Source organism: Scardinius erythrophthalmus (assembly GCF_964197995.2).
Source record: "Scardinius erythrophthalmus genome assembly, chromosome: 14".
Lineage (NCBI taxonomy): Eukaryota > Metazoa > Chordata > Actinopteri > Cypriniformes > Leuciscidae > Scardinius > Scardinius erythrophthalmus.
In genome coordinates, this window is record NC_138234.1 from 17,565,624 (window position 1) to 17,583,203 (window position 17,580).

The following is a 17,580-nucleotide window of genomic DNA, read 5'->3' on the forward strand; positions in this document are numbered from 1 at the left end:
CATAATGTCAATTTTCACAGCAAAATTTTAAAAAGATTTTCAAATTTTAGTCTCTCGCTGATACTGCCGCAGTGCCGACTATGAACTTGTCGCTGTGATTAATTAGCGCTCCATCCCGCCTGTCTCTTGGCACCAAGCGATTGTAGCTCTGTCACTCTTTTGTCCTCTCTGTCTTTGTAAAGAGCGTCCGCCTTACCCTGTTTGTGGCGCCACATACTGTGACTTTCAAAGCCTGTGTGTGAAATCCGAGGCCTTGTGATGGTGTTGCGATCATAAATGCTAAAGTGACGCATTTTTATTCCCCCCCTTCAGGTGGTGAAGCGTTCCGCCCAGAAGCGGCCAGCATCTCTTTCCGATTACGAGACTTCTCCGGTCAAACCTTGCCCCCCTTCTCCTGCTTACCAGCCCGCGGCACCCCCGACCCCTCCATGCGCCGTTCCGGATGCACCGGTACCTCCAGTCGTCCCCGCACCTCCAGTGTCAGCGGAGCCGCCAGTCAGCAGGCCCATGCCGCCCGAAGCACGCCGACTCATCGTCAACAAGAATGCAGGCGAGACTCTACTACAGCGAGCAGCGCGGCTGGGATATGAGGTAAGCGTGCATTTGCGCGTGTGTGCGACTGTCTCTCTCTCTCTCTCTCTCTGCCCTCTCCTGCTCTCTTCGCATCTCATTATTTCTGCGTGAGACTGAGTCTGACATGCGAGAGCCCCTGACAGGCACAGAGCGATCGCTTGGCGTACGCACACACACAGTTTTTTTTTTTCCCTTCTTGCGACGCAGCCTCTCGCTTCCACACACACACACACATACGCGCTGTCTCATCCCGTTCTCCTTTCGGCTTTTGCACTCCCACTCAAACCTTTCTCGCTCACATTCATTCCCGTGCTTTCACAGGCGCGCTTTCTCGCGCTTGTCCTTGCTCTTTCTCTCTGTCGAACTGGAGAACCTTAACCCTTTGCACTCCGTCTCTGATCTTGTAGTCGGCCTTTTTTGAGTTTAATAAACGTTGTTAGAGTGTTTGATATTTTTGTAACACTGCAGCATTTTTTTTAAGACAACATGAAACCGCATTTGAAATTCTTTTAAAGACAACATGAAACCGCATTTGAAATGCTTTTACTTTTGGCAATAACTTTTTTTTTTTACAATTGAAACTGCTTTTTTTTTTGTACAGGAAATAGTTAAAAACATTCTTTGGGGGTTCATTTGATTTATTTTTTGATTAATACATTTTTGATTGAAGATTAAAGACTCTTTAAAATAACGTACACTGATGAATTATGGGTAATAAGACTAGCGACTTTTAATTTTTATTAAAATTCAGATTTCTTGCCTTTAAATATAGTAAAGTTTTATATATCTGCAACAGCATTTTTTTTTAATGCAACCGAACAAGCATTAGTCTCATCCGTTAGTAGATTCCCTGCTGTTCTGGAATTCAGTCGTATTCCACAGTTCTGGAATACGGTGGTTCCGCGGGTTCTGGAATGGCGCGGCGTTCCGTGTCCAATTTGTGCAGATTAATGGGGAGCTGGATTAGTTCCGGCAGTGCGTCTGAAAGGACTGGCACGGAGAACAGGAAATGAGCGATTACTGCTGCGAGCGCATGATTTCTCTCCTTCCCCAGCCCTCCCCCCCTTCCTCTCTCGCTCCGCAGCGGTGCCTTGAATTCCACTGAAAGGGAAAGTTTCTTATTGCATTTTACGGAGCATTTTCATCACCGAGACAGTGGTGCTATTCCAGATAGAACACGCTTGTGTGGCGTCGGAATCATCAAGCTAGTTTTACGCTTGGTCTTTTTCCTGTTTTTCCCATTTGCTGCTTTCATCTTTTCTCTCGTTCTGCCTATAACACGCATCCACATGTGTCTGTGGTTTGTTTTCTCACAACTAGGGATGCCACGTTCCGTTGTGTTCCATTCCTTCCATTTTTTTTTCGCGCTTGAAGTGGCCGCGCACTGACACACACATCCTCACACGCACACATACGTTTGCAGTTCCCCTCCCCCTCACATCTCTTGTTTGCGTTTCTTCACCTCCCTTTAGCTCTCACGCCAAGAGTTTTACTGCAACACACACACTCTTTCATTACACTCCGCCAGTGCTGACGTCTCGCTTGCGTTACGATGCTGCTTATTTACACTTGTGTTTGGTTGTTGCCTCCCTCTTTTATGACTCAGACAAAACTGGCCTTTGTGTGCTGATTGAAACCTATCGTTATGTGTGTGTGTGTATGTGTGAAAGAGCCCTATCAATCTCTCTCTCGCTCTCGCCCTCTCTCTCTCTCTCTGTCTGATTCTGCTGCGGTTGCTAGACTCTGTCGGTAATTCTGCTCTCAGGCAGAATGGCTCTTTGCCATTAAGGTCCAATCAGCGATCTGACAAGTGCTCTCCGTAATCTCCACGTTAATTAATCATTCGGCTGGAGGTGCTAAACACGCGCTGTTTTAAGCCATTAGCCGCCCGTTCCACACACCTCCCGATCTCTCGTCGCCCAAACCAACGCCCGCCATTAGCGGCCCGCAGAAAGAGAGGGAGGTTTTTCTGCAATTCTGACCACAAAAAAGGTTGTTGGTTCTCACAGAAAATGAAGAATTGGCATTTTGTTTTGTTGTTGATTTTAAAGACTAATTTTAGATTTTTCCTTTGACTATTGCTAGTAGCCTAGCTAATAGCTAAACTGTTAACGAATAGCTAAACTGTTATTTTAGTGAAAAACCAAACCTGATATAGGCCCTATAAAAAGCTAAACTGTTGATGAATAGCTAAACGTTAATTAAATAGATGTTCTTTACTAATAGATAAACTAATTGTAGTCTAATATCTATTGTTTACAAATAGCTAAAATGTATACGAATAGCTAAACTGTTTTTGTATAGCTAAATAATTTTTCAGTAAAACTGTCTGTACGTTCAATTTACACCACACACCATGAAATCAAAATATAATAATTTTTACATATTGCAGTAGGCTATTTGTTAATGATTTGTTTGTGCACATCATTCTTTTTTAGTTAATTATTTAGTTAATGTGCACTCATAAGCTTTATTTAAAATAACTTCCCCTCCCTCTTGCAAACACATCTCTTCTCTGATGACGTGTTTACCGGCGCGAGGGCGGGAAAAACTGTCAATCATGACATCACAGCAAAAGCAAGTCATATACATCTATTCTAGTCGGAAAAGCTATCGCAGCTTCCATTTCATGCCGACTAACATTTCATTTCATAATATCTGAACTATTTTTTTCACTAATACGAATAGCGCAACTATTTTAAAAACATCCATTTTTAGATTTTTTTGTTTTGTTTTTAACCAGCTAAACGTTGGTTAAAAAAACAACAACAACAACAACAACCCCCCACCCCCCCAGATTGCAGAGAGCTACAGTGTTCCGCTAGCGGTGGATTTTCTCGTACGCTTGTCGACAGTGTGGGTTCTCGTTACCGCTGAGTCTCAGGGCTTTGTGATTTTCCCCGCTGGCGCTCGGGGTCTAATTCTGCTCTAATGGCTTTATAAATGCGCCTGGTGACATCGGTTAAAGGCGGCTGTTCTCGCGGGGCTGTGCGTGCGCCACAGATACGGTGGGGGAGCGGCAGAGCGCGCAGCGGAGGGCACTCGGCGCCGAGGCGTGTGTGTGTGTCAGAGGAAGCGAGATAAAATGTAATCTTTCCCACCCCGTATTCCTCATATCCCCCCCCCCTCTCTCTCTCTTCCCTTCCCTCCTCCCCTACCCTCACGTCGGCCCATATAGCAGGTGGGGACAGACCTTCCGTCCGCGTGTGTGTTTTTTCTGTCAGTCGACAGCGGCTTGTTTTTCTAGTCCTCGTTCGTTCCGTTCCCCCTCCTGCTCTCCTGCCTCATACAGGAAGCCGCTCTCTCGCTGTGTGTGTGTGTGTGTGTGTGTGTGTGTGTGTGTTTGTGTGTGAGAGAGATAAGCCGCGAGCAGCGCACTGAGCTGCCAGCGCGCTCTGTTTGTGTGTGTGTGTGTGTGTGTGTGTGTGTTAAGCCACGAGCAGCTCCGCGGCGCTGCCAGAGCTCGGAAATATGACATGACTGCGCGGCCGAACCTTTCAACACAGACCGCGGCAGCTGCTCGTTTGTGTGTGTGTGTCTCAGAGCGCGAGAGAACGAGAGTTCACACACTTAAACGTGGCACTCCATCTTAGTCCCAGCGCAACAGCAGTAAACATGTGAAAGGCACGTAGTTTTGCGCGCGCTCTCGTTTCCATTTTCTCATGGGCACGCACCTTCAAAACAAACCATTCTTGGCTTGATGAAACTCCTGGGCGCTTTCTAGCGGTTTTCTGCGCGTGTGTATGATTGAGTCATTTTGGCTTACATCAACCAAGCGCGAGTGGAAAAACCTGCGTGTTTTCCACAGTTGATTGCGTGAGCGTGTCCGCTGGTCAGGCTGTGTCCGTTCAAGCCCGCGTGCTAAGGTTATTTAGACTGTGACCTGAAATAACCCTGTGGCATGCATTCTCTGCCATTTAAAATAATCTAAAATGGAATTTAGATCAGATTAAGTTGACATATTTTAGAATTAAAAAACAGGGAATGGTTTCCTGATTGAGTAATGCGTATTATTTCATCACTAAAATTAGTTTATTTAAAGGGACAGCTCACATAAAAAACGAGTCCTTTCATTATTTATTTACTTATTTAAATGTGAAAAAAAATCCCCATACAATGAAAGTCAATGTTGTTTTAGACCCGTATTGACTGGACAAAAATAGAAATGAACTTTTGTGTTCCACTAGTTTGTAATGATATGTGATATATGAGGGTCAGCAAATGATGACAAAATTTAAATTATTTTTGGGTAAACTATCCCTTTAAAAGTGTCAGTGTTCATGTGTGAAGAATGTTTGCAGTTTAGTAACCAGCAGAAAATGTGTGTGTGTGTATTATTCATAGGGTCAGTGAGGCGTATGTGTGTGTCGCACCCTGTTTTGTCACTGTCTGCTAAGCCTGAGCAAATAGCAGGATACAGACCTTCAACTCAGAGCGACAGCAGTTATATCTTGCAGTCTCGGCCACAGACGCCTCCGGACCGCACAAAATCTGTCTGATGCATATTTCACACAAAACTGGAAAGCATTTTCTTCATTTGGCGAGTGCTAAACTGATTGGCTGACTTTATACAACTTCCGGGACTAAGGGCACACAGGGATTTTTCAAATCAGTCTGCCTGCTGGGTTTATAGTATCGCTTCTCTGGAAGAACTAATCACTGGATTTGACGAATTGTCTTTGAGAGTTGTGTGCCCTGTTATTGTGGTATAATCTATCTCAGGTAAACCCACCCTTAAACGGCATGTAAAAACAAACTGTGGTTTGCAATCTGACGTTTAGTCAAAGGTCTGGCAGAGCAAGACGTTATCGCATGTTCGCGCACGTACGCATTCACACTCGTCCGCACGTTCAGTACCGTCCTGGCCGGCTGTCAGGGAAATTCCTGATCCGTTAATGATGTACTTCTTCTGTGGAGGCCACCTCAACCCTTTTCCCTCTGTTATCACAACTCCCATTCCAGCCATGGGTCTCTCATTTAAAACCACGCTGAGGGAGTTTCGACGCTCCATCTCCCCCCTCTGCATATCCTGCCCTTTCTTGTCGTCTTTTTTTTTTGTCTGTCTCTCTCCCTAGCCGCTCACTTTCCAATGCAATGTGACGCCTGCTCAGTCTGAAGGCTGTTTTTTCCTGAGTTGCGTGTAAAATTAGAACATTCGTCAGCACTGTGCGTAGCCAGAGGATCATTAAGAAGCCGCTACACATTAGACTCTGAAAAACAATTCACACAAAGCTGCCTCAATTCTATAACAGTTTATCAACTGTCTCAGAGTTTCAAACTCTTTATAAACTGTCTCCAACTTCTATCAGCTGTCTTACAATTCTGTGACTCTTTATGAACTGCTTGGGAATTTTAGAACACTTCATTAGTTGTTTTAGGATTCTTGGAACTCTTTATAAACCCCCATTCTAGATGCATCGGAATTCAAGTTCTAGACCTTTCTGAACTTCCTCAGAATTCTACAACTCAACTGCCTCTGAACTCTAGGACTCTTTATCAGCTGTCTTAGACTTCTCTCACTCTTTATAAATATATTTCTGAATTCCAGAAATATTGAGAAACTGCTTGAGAATTTTAGAACTCTTAGTTAGCTGTCTTAGAAGAATTCTGAATTTCTTTATAAATGCCCATTCTGGAAATGTTTCTCAATAAGAATTTGTCAGACTACATTGAATTCTAGGTCATTTTCAACTACATTTAGACTTTTAGAATTTTATTCTAAACCGCTTTAGAGTCCCAGAACTAACTACTTGAGAATTCTAAAACTCATCTGCCTGCAAATTCTAGAACACATTATCAGTTGTCTTAGAGTTCTGGAAATCTCTGTAAATTGCCTTATCTCTAAAGTTTTTATGAGCAGAGTTTCTCTTGAAATTCTAGACTTGAGTTTGAACTTGAATGACTGGTTTTAAGAGCGGGGGGCGGCCAGGATCAGAATTTGACTAGAGCCTAGCAGTGACCCAGACTGGTTTCAGTTCAGGTCTGCCTTGTAAAGCTTCCCCTTCTCTTTCCTGTCTGAGCGTCTCTCTTTCTCCCAAAGCGAGCTGTAGTTCTTGCTCTTTTATTTTTTTTATGATGTGGGTTGGGTTGACTAGGCTTTGAGGTTGTGGTGAAATGGTTGCACGTTGGGTTCAGTCTTGAGCTGTCCTGGCGTCGTGTTTTGTGGGATTGCTGTTGTGAAGGGGTTAAGTGTCTTGAGTGATGCACTGATTGCAGTTGTTAGCTGGGAGTCGTTTTAGCAGGGGACAGCGGGGGAGGAAACGCCACAGCAAAGAGCAGTTCTCACGACAAATCTTTTTCTTGCTAGGCTGTGTGTAACACAGCTTTATTGTCTGTTTAATGTAACACTCAGCTCTCCTGCCTGCAAACACTGAGGAACTCCCTGAGGCGGGAGAGAGAGAAAGACTTCGCTGGAAAGGGAATGAGGCGATGGAAACATAAACGGAAATAGAGAAATTCTCTCTTGAACCGCGGCTCGCTTTCAGAAATTGAGCGTGGTTGGTGTGTGTGTGTTTTACCTTCCATGTGTTTTGGTCCACCTCTCCAGGCTGATGGAAGCGAACATCCGCGCTGGAGCGAGAGCTTCCCGTTTGGGCTCGTTAACGGCTCGGCGCCCCTGCTAACGGCTTGGCCTTTTTTTCAGTCATGCCGGCGGCATGCCGTATCCTGGATACGGAGCCGGCGGGAAGCGCGAGGCAGAGCTGCTGGCAGCAGCGTGGGGCAGGTCGTACCACTGTGCGACTCTGTCGAGGGAGGGGTTGAATGCGCTCTCTGAGAAGCTGCCAGAGTTGAAGTGCGAGCGCTACGCCTCCTGAATCCTAATGCCCTCATTCGTCTGAGCGCCGAGCGGACACCGGCCCTCCCCTCTCCAGCCCATCTGTGTATGTGTGTGTGTGTGCGTGTGCGCGCTTGTTTTTGTTGCCACCATGCATGAGGCTCGCAGTGATGGATGAGGGAGTTCCTTTAAATCCGAGCTTGCGGAAGAACTCTCCAATTAATTCCATGAGGGCTCTCTGTTATTCTGCCTTCTTCCAGACAATGTTTTTAATCAGTGTATATGCCAATGGTGGGAATCACAAATGTGAAGCTCATATTGATATCAGCTGTAATGCCGAAATAAATTGCGTAAATGTCTGTAAAGCTATGGTAGCCTGTTACTAAGTTTAGCAACCAATTGGATCCCAAATCATACAATTCTAGGTTCTTTTGAATTGTGCCAGCCTAGAACACCCTAACAACCACATAGTAACATGCTAACGACTGCTCAGGAACTGCATGGCAACATTCGAAACAAAACTCAAAACACCTTAGCAACTGCATATCAACACCCTTAGCATGTTGTTGGGTTCTTTTGGCTTGGGTTGGTGTACAGAGGCCTCTCCGGTGGGACCCCGAGAGTCCCAGACATTTTTAGGCACCAAAATATCTTAGAGGTGTGAAAATATTGTTGCCAACACAAACATCCCAGCAGACGGTTTTGCACGGGCAAGCACCGCTCACATTTCCCCCCACCTTTCAAGTCGCTCCTGCACTGCTGCTTGTAGACTCAGACACACACACACACACATAGTGCCGTCTCAGGCGTCTCGTATAGAAAGTGAACAGCAGGCTTGGGGCAGGATTCGCCTGTAAAACCCCTGATACCTCACACATCAATAATCAGCTCTGGGCAAGAACTGTCTGTCTGCTCTCGGCCTGTTTCTCTCTCTTTCTCTGCGCTCTTTAATGGTGTTTAATGAATTTCAATCCTCGCTGCACCATAGTAACCACTCGTCCTCTGTCTCTCTCTCTCGCGCTGTAGGAGGTGGTTTTGTACTGTCTGGAGAATAAAGTGTGTGACGTGAATCATCGGGATAATGCGGGTTACTGCGCGCTCCACGAGGCCTGTTCCCGTGGCTGGCTCTCCATCGTACAGCACTTACTGGAGCACGGGGCCGACATCAACTGCAGCGCACAGGACGGCACCAGGTAAACGCATGCATGATGTCACCTAAATAAATGAGTCGAAACAATGCAGGACTGGTTTCCATGACTTCCTGAGCATGTGTGTGCCGCTGCGGCGCTGGTAATTACACATGCGCACATGTGCTGACGCGCGCACACTCAATGTCAGTAATTATATGTTTGGTAATAATGGCTTTACAACAACAGAAGAGGCCGAGAATCTTAGCTTGGATAATTACCGCAAGAAGAGCAGATTAGGCGTGTGAGATCCCTGTCTTCGCTATACACTTAAAAATCCAATTTCATTTAGCGTTCCAATTCCTGTTGGAAAGATGAATGACAGTGACAGGTTTTAATGACTGTTTTATTGGGCAATGCCAGCTGATAAAATTAAGGTAATTATGGAGTGTAAAAAAAAAAAAAAACTCTCAATCAAATCAATAATATATATTAATTTATATATGTATTTAAAATTAATTTTTCTGAATTTGAGGAATTTCTATAACACACACACACACTCACATATATACATATGTCATTCATCTGGGGGAAAATATATATAATATATATATATATTACATATATATATATATTATTTATTTATTTATTTATTTATTTTATTTTTTAGTCAAAATTGCATTAGCTTTCTCCTAAGTTAAGGTAATTTTGTTGCATTGTAAAAGTTAGAGGTGTACTTTATAAAATAAGTTATGTCATAGTCTACTTTTCATGATCCAATCAAATTCCAAAGGTTAAATTAAGATTTTATAAATGATGCATTATAAATGTTGTTGTTTGTTTGTGAAGTAAATGATCTGGTCTCTCTTCCAACAGGCCTCTCCATGATGCTGTGGAAAACGATCATCTAGACGTGGTCCGACTGTTGCTGTCGTATGGCGCCGATCCGACTTTAGCCACCTACTCGGGCCGCGGTTTGCTAAAGATGACCCACAGCGACATAATGGAGTGTTTTTTGTCTGGTAAGAGAGCGTTGTTCCTCTCTTCCACCTCTATTCCCAGAATTTCCCTCTTGTAGGAGCGGAGGGTTCAGCTCCGCTTGGCTATCTGGTTACTAAGCAACAGCTGGAGCGGAGGAGAAGCCTTTAGCTCCTGCAAATCAGCTTTCCCTGAAAGGAGATTATGTGTGTGTGTGTGTGTGTGTGTGTGTGTGTGTGTGTGTTTGTCTGTGTGCGTGTCTTTATTCGGTCTTGTGTGGCGTGTCTTTTGAAGGGTGTACGGGGCTTGTCTCGCGCAACAATATTTGGAACCATAATCTGGGCCTAATCTGGATCCATACAGCCATCTAAGATTAAAATGGAGTATCATTTTTATGGTTTTAGAACAAAAAAGCTTTTGACATCATTCTGACCCCTTGATTTTAACTGGCTTGACGTGGTGTTTTCCCCACTGGTGGTTGCTGGAAGTTTAAGAGCTTTCTAAATCCAATCAAAGTACATTCTTCGTTTTAAGAAAACACCTGGAAGCCTGATGGGAGACTTCATTTGTGTATCTGCGACTTTTGGGGGAAAGTGTGGTATGTGAATGCTTTCAAGATTTAAAAAAATGAACGTTTTAGAAAACTTGATCTTGCATAAATTATATTTAAAGCTAAAATGTGTCATTTCTGCACTACTAGCAGAACCAAACAGAAATGAAACTTGTTTTCATTATAGCAAACACTCCTGCCATTGGTCGGACAAATCCCGCCCCTAACTTGCCATTGGTTGGAACATTGTTCCTATGTCAAACCACTCGAACAATCAAAGAAATTTCTGTTCGGTTTCACTAATGGCGTATTAAATTCCATATTAAATGCTTCGAAGGCTAAACATGTGACTTTAAATTTTAAAGTTGAGAATAACTATTCTTTTAAGAGTTGTTTATACCATCAGATTTTATTGTTAGTGGAGCGTTGACCTTGTCATTGCGCTTTCCGTTGCCCGTTGTGCACGGAGGTAAAGTTTTAATGCTCAAGGTTAGACGTTCACATGGAAAGAGACAAGCTGTGCTCCGGGTGCATGTGAAGATGGCATCGCAGGAGACGTGGCATTTAGCGAGACGGCCTTTCCTGTGTTTGTGTTAACACTGACCCCTCTCGTCTGAGCACAGCTGCACCGTGACGGTCTCTCTCTCTTTCAGTGACAGTGGTCGGGGTTTTTGAGGCATGGCTTGATTAATGGTCTGAAAGTTTCTAGCTGAACTAGAGGGCATTGCGAAGCAATTTGTACACAGCCGCCATTTGTTCTTGACGGCAGTCGCAAGTTCACCTCCAAAGCCGTCTTAATACGCACGAGTCTGTGTGTGTGGATTAGCTTCAGGGCTGCCAGTTAAAGGGCAGCTCAGTCACATGGTGGAGGTTCACACTGACTGGCTGCGTGTGTGTTTGATTATGCATGAGTTCGTGAGGCAGGAAAGAGCTCGGCCTGGAAGCGCAGGGCAGAATATTGCGTATGTGTGTAAATCAGCAGGCTTGTCCCGTTCTGCTGTCTGCAGCACTGATTTAAAGACCCTCCCCAAATTTGTTTTGCCTCTGTGGGAGCCTTGTAATCAACCGCTCTTTCTCGCTCTTTCTCTGGGTAGAATTGTTAATGGCTGCGCTGGCGAACGCTGGCTGTGCTCAGCCGTGCCAAGTGGAATCTGACATTTTGCAAGCGTTATGTGGTTGCACGCTCAAAGTCTCTGCATTCTATAGGAGAAAATGGTCATATAGTTGCTGGGTCAATGCAGTCTGTTTAGCATTTGCACTGTATTATCAGTCATCATATCGTATTTGCCGAATAGTAGTACTTTTATCTACGGGTATTCGTTTAGTTGTTTGGTAAATGTAGTTTATCTAATGATATTTGATTTAGTATTTTTTGAAATAATTTTAATCACATTCATTTGTATTTGTTTTCATTTCATATCTTATTTGTTGGCTGTTTAGCACGAATTCTAGATCTGAAGCAGTATCACATAAAGCCGCCTCTGAGTACTAAATTGAGTTATTTTTCTCTGCTTATTGCGCTTAAACAGTCAAATATACTCAAAATAATGCCAAAATGCCAATCTTGGCAAGGATTCAAGTAAACACAGTCAGTTATATTTTAAGTGAACGGTTGAGAACACATGTGTAACAGTATAATGGATCCGTGTGTCAGGTGTGTCCTAATACCTGATGCCAAATATTATTGCCAATATCATATTAAAATGATCTGTATGGCAGTTTTTCCCTATGGTATCAATGTGAAAATTGTGGCCAGTGAAAATGCTGAGTGGCGAGTAACTTTGGAAAACCACTAGTGGCTGGTGAGCAAGTTAATCTCAAGCCCTGGCATCCGCTTATGCTAATATTAGCTTGAATTTTAGATCGCTAATATTCTAAATCTATACTACTTGGCATATCTGAAACCATAATGGTTTTTGTCTATTATGTGGTGGGGAAAAAAATCAACTGTCAGTATCTGCCAAGATTTCTGTATTAGCTGCTTCCTGTTTACATCGCTAATGGTCTCATCTCGCTCTCTCTTTCTCACACTAGATTACTTTGCCGACCTGCAGGGCAGAGTGGACGATGACCCCAGTGTGTACTGGGAGTTTTACGGCAGCGCAGTGTGCGGTGAGTACCACTTTCACACTCGAACACACACATTCGCACACTCCCACACTAACAGATGCAAGAAACAATGGAAAAAAGAAAAGGATCATGCAGACAGATAGACAGATAGACAGACAGAGACGGGTAAACACCTGAAGGTAAATCTCTGTGTGAATCATCAATGTTTGTAGACAGTCATTGATCTAAAATTGAAAAAACAGCAGCCATGTGTGCTTCTCCCTCTCTGATGTTCGCTTGAAAGAATTTATATAAAAATCCCCATGCGCTGGGTGGTGGGGTCGGCACCATGGGGGCAAAAATAGATGGCAGCATTTTTTTATTGCTCTTTTTTTAAATGAATTCTAGCTGCGTAGCGAGAGTTCCCCTGGCTGCCATATATCAGCAGATCGCTCTGTGTGTGTGTGTGTGTGTGTGTGTGTGTGTGTGTGTGTGTGTGTGAGCGGGCCCATCTCCAGCTGGCCGAAAACAAACCCACTGCTACTGCACATTTTCCCTTGGATTCCTGGAATAACAAAGCCGGGAGAGAAGGGGAGGTGTGGAAGGGAGCTGCGTGGCTATTTTTGGGAGCTCCGCGCTGCTTGGAAAAACCCAAAGTGTAACAGAAAGAGGTAGAGGCGCCTGTTTCGCTCCGAGGCGTACGCTGTGCCACTAGCGCGCACAAATGAGTGAAGTGGCTTCACACACGGCTCTTCCCGCAGTGCTGCTTAATGGAAGAGAGTGCAAATAGGAGAGCGCGTTCAGAGAGCGACGCCACAAAAGCATGTCCCGGCGTGAATCCGAGAGGGAGGGCGGGAAGGGAATTTTGAAGGGATAATCATGGGAGTGTAATCCATTGGAAACACTCACAGAGTGTGTGTCGTTCCATAATTCACACCTTGTCTCTCTTACTTGCAGAGGCTGCTGACGACTCGTCTGGTTACGATATCCTGGCCAACCCCCCTGGACCCGGCGAAGACGAGGACGAACAGAGAGAAGTTTTCGAATTTGAGTTCTCCGATCGACCGCTGTTGCCGTGCTACAACATCCAGGTGTCTCTCTCGCAGGGGTAAGAGCCTTAAACTTCTGTCTTGACTGATATTTGTTCCTTTAATGGTAGATAGTGGGAAAGTGTACATCACTGATCAGGTGAGAATCCTGAGAATGGCCAAATATTGGAAATGTGGAATTCTGTCATAGAGATTTTTATTCCAGGAATAGGTTGGGAAACATTGCATTAGATGATTATTGAATTTGCAAAGCCATCCCAGAAAGCAACATAGTGTCGGCCCAGATCCGGGCCGCATCTGAGCCTAATCTGGGCCGACACTGTTGCTGTCTTGGGATTCTTGCTATTCATCAATAGAGATGTTTTGACAAAATCTGATCGTGACTAGACGATTATTGGTTGCGTAATAGTTGAATTAGCTTTGACCTAGATGACAGGTTTTTCCCTTAAAAGCGCACTACTGCCGGAGCACGGAGACTGACAGCCAGTGACGGCATTAGTTTAGCGTTAGTGGAGACGTGAGGCCCGTCGCACTTAAACAGAGCGAGGACAGCAAAAGCACGCACGAGAGAGAGACAGTCTAGTGACACGCTGCTAAACAGACACAGCTAATTACCTCCCACACAGGCTCTCGCGCTGCCGTTACTGCGCTCCGCTCTCTCTCTCACCACCCCTCCCTTCCTCCCTCGCTCGCTCACTCGCTCGCTGTCTCGCTCCCAGGCTCAGCTGCCGCGCTCACTGTTGTGTATAATCTTCAGTCTGCGCTTGTCTCTGGCCTTCCCCTCCCCCATTCTCATTCGCCCTCGTTCGCTCGCTCTCCCTCTCGCTCTCTTTCGCTCGGTGCGGCTGGCTGATGCAGTATTAATGGCTTTCTGCTCTCCTCACATTTCCTCCCCCCTCTTGCTTGCCCTCTCTCCCTCTCTCTCTTTTCCCTCTCCCACTCCATTCAGCGTTCCGCGCTCCGCAAGAGCCACAGACCGCCTCAAGTGCCATCGATTGAGCGCTGCCTGTTACTGCTTTCCCCGCTGTGTATGTGTGTGCGCGTCTGACAGGCACGGTCTATGGTCTTTGTGTGTGTGTGTGTGTGTGTGTGTGTGTGTATGTGTAGCCCATTGTGTTTCTGGGCGAGCGAAGGCCTTGAGAATCTTTGTGTAATTTTGTCTAATTATCTGAATGCGTGTCTACGCTGGGGCGAGTGCTTGACAAGGTGTATGTGCGCGCACTTTTTTGTGTCTTCCGTTTGGTGTTTCTAACTTTGTGCATGTGTTCTAACACATTCAGCCTTGGCGCTCACGTCGACACTGCAAGTTCGCGCCTACTTTGAACATTATGTAAAATCTTCTTTTTAGTATGCTTTTGATAGTCTAAAATGCTAGCATGAAAACCTTGACACTGCAAGTTCGTACTTTGTGCATCATTTAGGGAACATTTAAAGGAAAGCGATATGCTTAAAATGGATAAGTTTTTCCTTTGAATTTTCCACGTACAGATGACACCATTGTCAAAACGATCCCCATTCGCACGGATCTGCGAAAATGATAATTACTCAATCTCCTCTTTTTAGGGGCTGTTTAGACGACACCGTTTTCAACTAAAAACATAAAACTTTGTATGCGTTTTGTCTGTTCATTTACACGACAACGGCGTATTGGGTGCCTAAAAACTTAACGTTTTGAAAACGGTCTTCATGTAAACAACGAAAAATGGAATCTCTGAAGATGATGACATCATGCACATGCGTATTACTTGTTCAATCTATAGTGTTTCATCGCCATCTAATGGCTTGACAGCAGAATACAGCGTTTATTCGTTTTCGCTGATCCGTGTGAATGGGGATCGTTTTATTCGTTTTCGCTGATCCGTGTGAATGGGGATCGTTTTATTCATTTTCGCTGATCCGTGTGAATGGGGATCGTTTTGACTATGGTGTCGTCTGTACATGGAAAACTAATAGGAAAAGGTTATTCGTTTTAAAGCATATCGTTGTCGTGTAAACAATATTTCCTCTGAATCCATTCTCTGAAGTAGTGCAAACTAGCCATTATTGCTTTTTTTTTTCAGCTAATTAATCTCCTTCGCTCATTCCTTTTTTCAGACCTAGAAACTGGTTGCTGCTTTCAGACGTCCTCAAGCGCCTAAAGATGTCTGCCAGAACGTTTCGCGCCACATTCACACACATCGAGGTAGTGACGATAGCCGAGGCGGAATTCTACAAGCAGGCGTCTCTGAGTCAGCTGTTCTCCTGTCCCGAAGAGCTCGAGGGATTCTTGCCAGACAGCAAGGAACTCTTGGATCTGGTGGAAATCAGCGCTGAGCTGGTGGCGCTGCTGGGGTCATCGCTGGAATGCCTGGACGACCGCTGGGAGCCAGCATCCAGACTTCGCTCGTGAGCCTCTGCACATGCTCTCGACTCTCGGACAGACCCTTAGAGAGCCATGGAGAACTAGGAGTAGAGGAAAAGGATATTTGGATGCGGTTCTTGACATTTCAAGGAACTTCTGGACTGATAGCCGAAGGCGAAATTCGGTCCCTGTGCAGCTGATCTTTCTGTTTGGCTACGAGAAGGTTTCAGAACTTTTCGACATCTCTTACGTCCTGCTCGCAAACTAATTCTCCTGGTGACGATGCAAACCTGTACATAGTGTACATTCTGCAGAAATCGAAAGAGAACGGACCTGAGATTTGGACTACTATCTCTGGCTAACTCTGAGATATGAAGCCATTCTCGCAACAAGGATCTCTTTCGTTTAAAAGAGATGTTTTCTAAATAGGAATATAAGTATATATACAGTCACTGTATTTTATTTGTGTGTATTATATATAGATATAAATATATATATAAATATAAATAAATATATATATATATGCGCTGCCTTTTTTGTCTTGTTTAGTCAGGTCTTTATTTTATAATTGGAGTTACGATGTTGTAAATACCGAATCTGCTTGGATCGGGGTTTTAATCGTGATGTCAACGTTAGAGGATTTACAGAGGCCGGAAGCCCCTTCGGTTCATCAAGAGTTCATTAGCGCACTTTGTCAGCAATTTTTCTTGACTGGAGTAGACGTTTTTATAGTGTTGACCAGTAACCAGTGTGGGATTTTTTTGGTCTCCCGTGTTAAACTCTAATCTACAAAGCTGTTTCGTACCCTGTACGCAAGCTGTTGCTTTGACTAAGTCACTTATTTATGAGTAGAAATTAAGATATTTTAATGTGGCTTTTCTTTGTAAAATATTAAAGTAAATGTAAAATACTAATCGGATGCTTTAGTAGGCAGAGACATGCTTGAACTTGTAAATAATGGGTTGACTATTTCAGTAACTTGTTTCTGAAGTGTTGTTGTTTTTTTTTGTTTTTTTTTGGAGAAGTGATCGGACTTTGTAATTACATACGCTATCATTTGTATTTATATTTTACCAAAAAAAGTTCCTTTAAATAAATGGCAATAAAAGATTGTGTACATCTTGTGGTTTTCTTATATTTTTAGTTAATATGACAAAAATCGGCCATATTTACTTTCTGGTCTTATTGTGCTTGATTTATTAGTGCGCGTTACTTCAAAAATCATGTATAAAACTTAAGTTAATTTAGTTTTATTCTGAAAAAATGTCACATTACAGAAGTAAACATGGGTTGGGAATGCAGTTTTATGTTGTTAGACTGAATTATGCATGAGATTATAGGGCTGCTCCGATTAATTCATGCACAAACAGATTATTAAACCTCCATGTTTATCACTATAATCAGGGATTAAGGCCTACATTCCATAGCAACGTTTCTGCCATCAGATCAGCCCTTACAACTGGGAGAGAGACGGCCACATCCTGAGCTGCTGGACAAAACAGGAAATGAAGAGTCGCCGGAAATTAGAGGCCTCAGGCAGGAGCGAGGGAGGCTTTTGTTGGTCTGATGGCAATACAGACATTATGTGCTTGGTTAACGTTCCTTAATTTTAATGCACTTCTCACACTTTTACTTTTTCTTTTTTTTTTATCAACCCCTGTAAACTTGAATCTCCTGCTTGTTTTTAAAGGAATGGTTTGCCAAAAGAAGAGGAGACAAGCGAGGCTCAAACTAGTCAAATGACTAGGCTAAAACATAAGTAACCTCCATGTATATTCACAAGCATTTTTATAACAGCACAAGTCTCCTCTCAGTAGCCTACTAAACTGACCAATCAAAATGGATATTCAAATTACTTCATTTGAACCCTAAAAAGCCCTCGCGATCGTATGTCTATGCGCATATCTCGCGAGCACCCTTCCGAAACCTAAAATGACACTCTACTGTGCTGCGTTCCAGTCCACTTTTAGACACGCACTTGCGAACTTCCCTAAGCACTTCCCCTCGGGGGAATCCCTGCCGCCATTTTGAAGTGCGTTCCACTTCGTGAAGTGGACGAGGGAAGTTTATATGGACAGACCCTCGTTCCCTCGATTTTGACCGAGGGAGCGAGTCTGCTTCAAATGTACACTTCAGGC

At 44.0% G+C, this 17,580-nt stretch overlaps 1 protein-coding gene across 2 annotated transcripts in view; it reads left to right on the top strand.

The window, feature by feature from the left end:
- Positions 1-16,553, top strand: part of bcor (BCL6 corepressor) — a 45,885-nt gene extending 29,332 nt beyond the window's left edge. For both annotated transcript variants that reach the window (XM_081385173.1, XM_081385174.1), the window contains 6 exons: positions 313-591; positions 8,375-8,541; positions 9,352-9,497; positions 12,038-12,115; positions 13,010-13,160; positions 15,196-16,553. In XM_081385173.1, the coding sequence (XP_081241299.1) occupies positions 313-591; positions 8,375-8,541; positions 9,352-9,497; positions 12,038-12,115; positions 13,010-13,160; positions 15,196-15,490 (1,116 nt within the window). In that variant the 3' untranslated portion in view covers positions 15,491-16,553. The remainder of the gene's footprint in view (positions 1-312; positions 592-8,374; positions 8,542-9,351; positions 9,498-12,037; positions 12,116-13,009; positions 13,161-15,195) is intronic.
- The last annotated feature ends 1,027 nt before the right edge of the window (positions 16,554-17,580 follow it).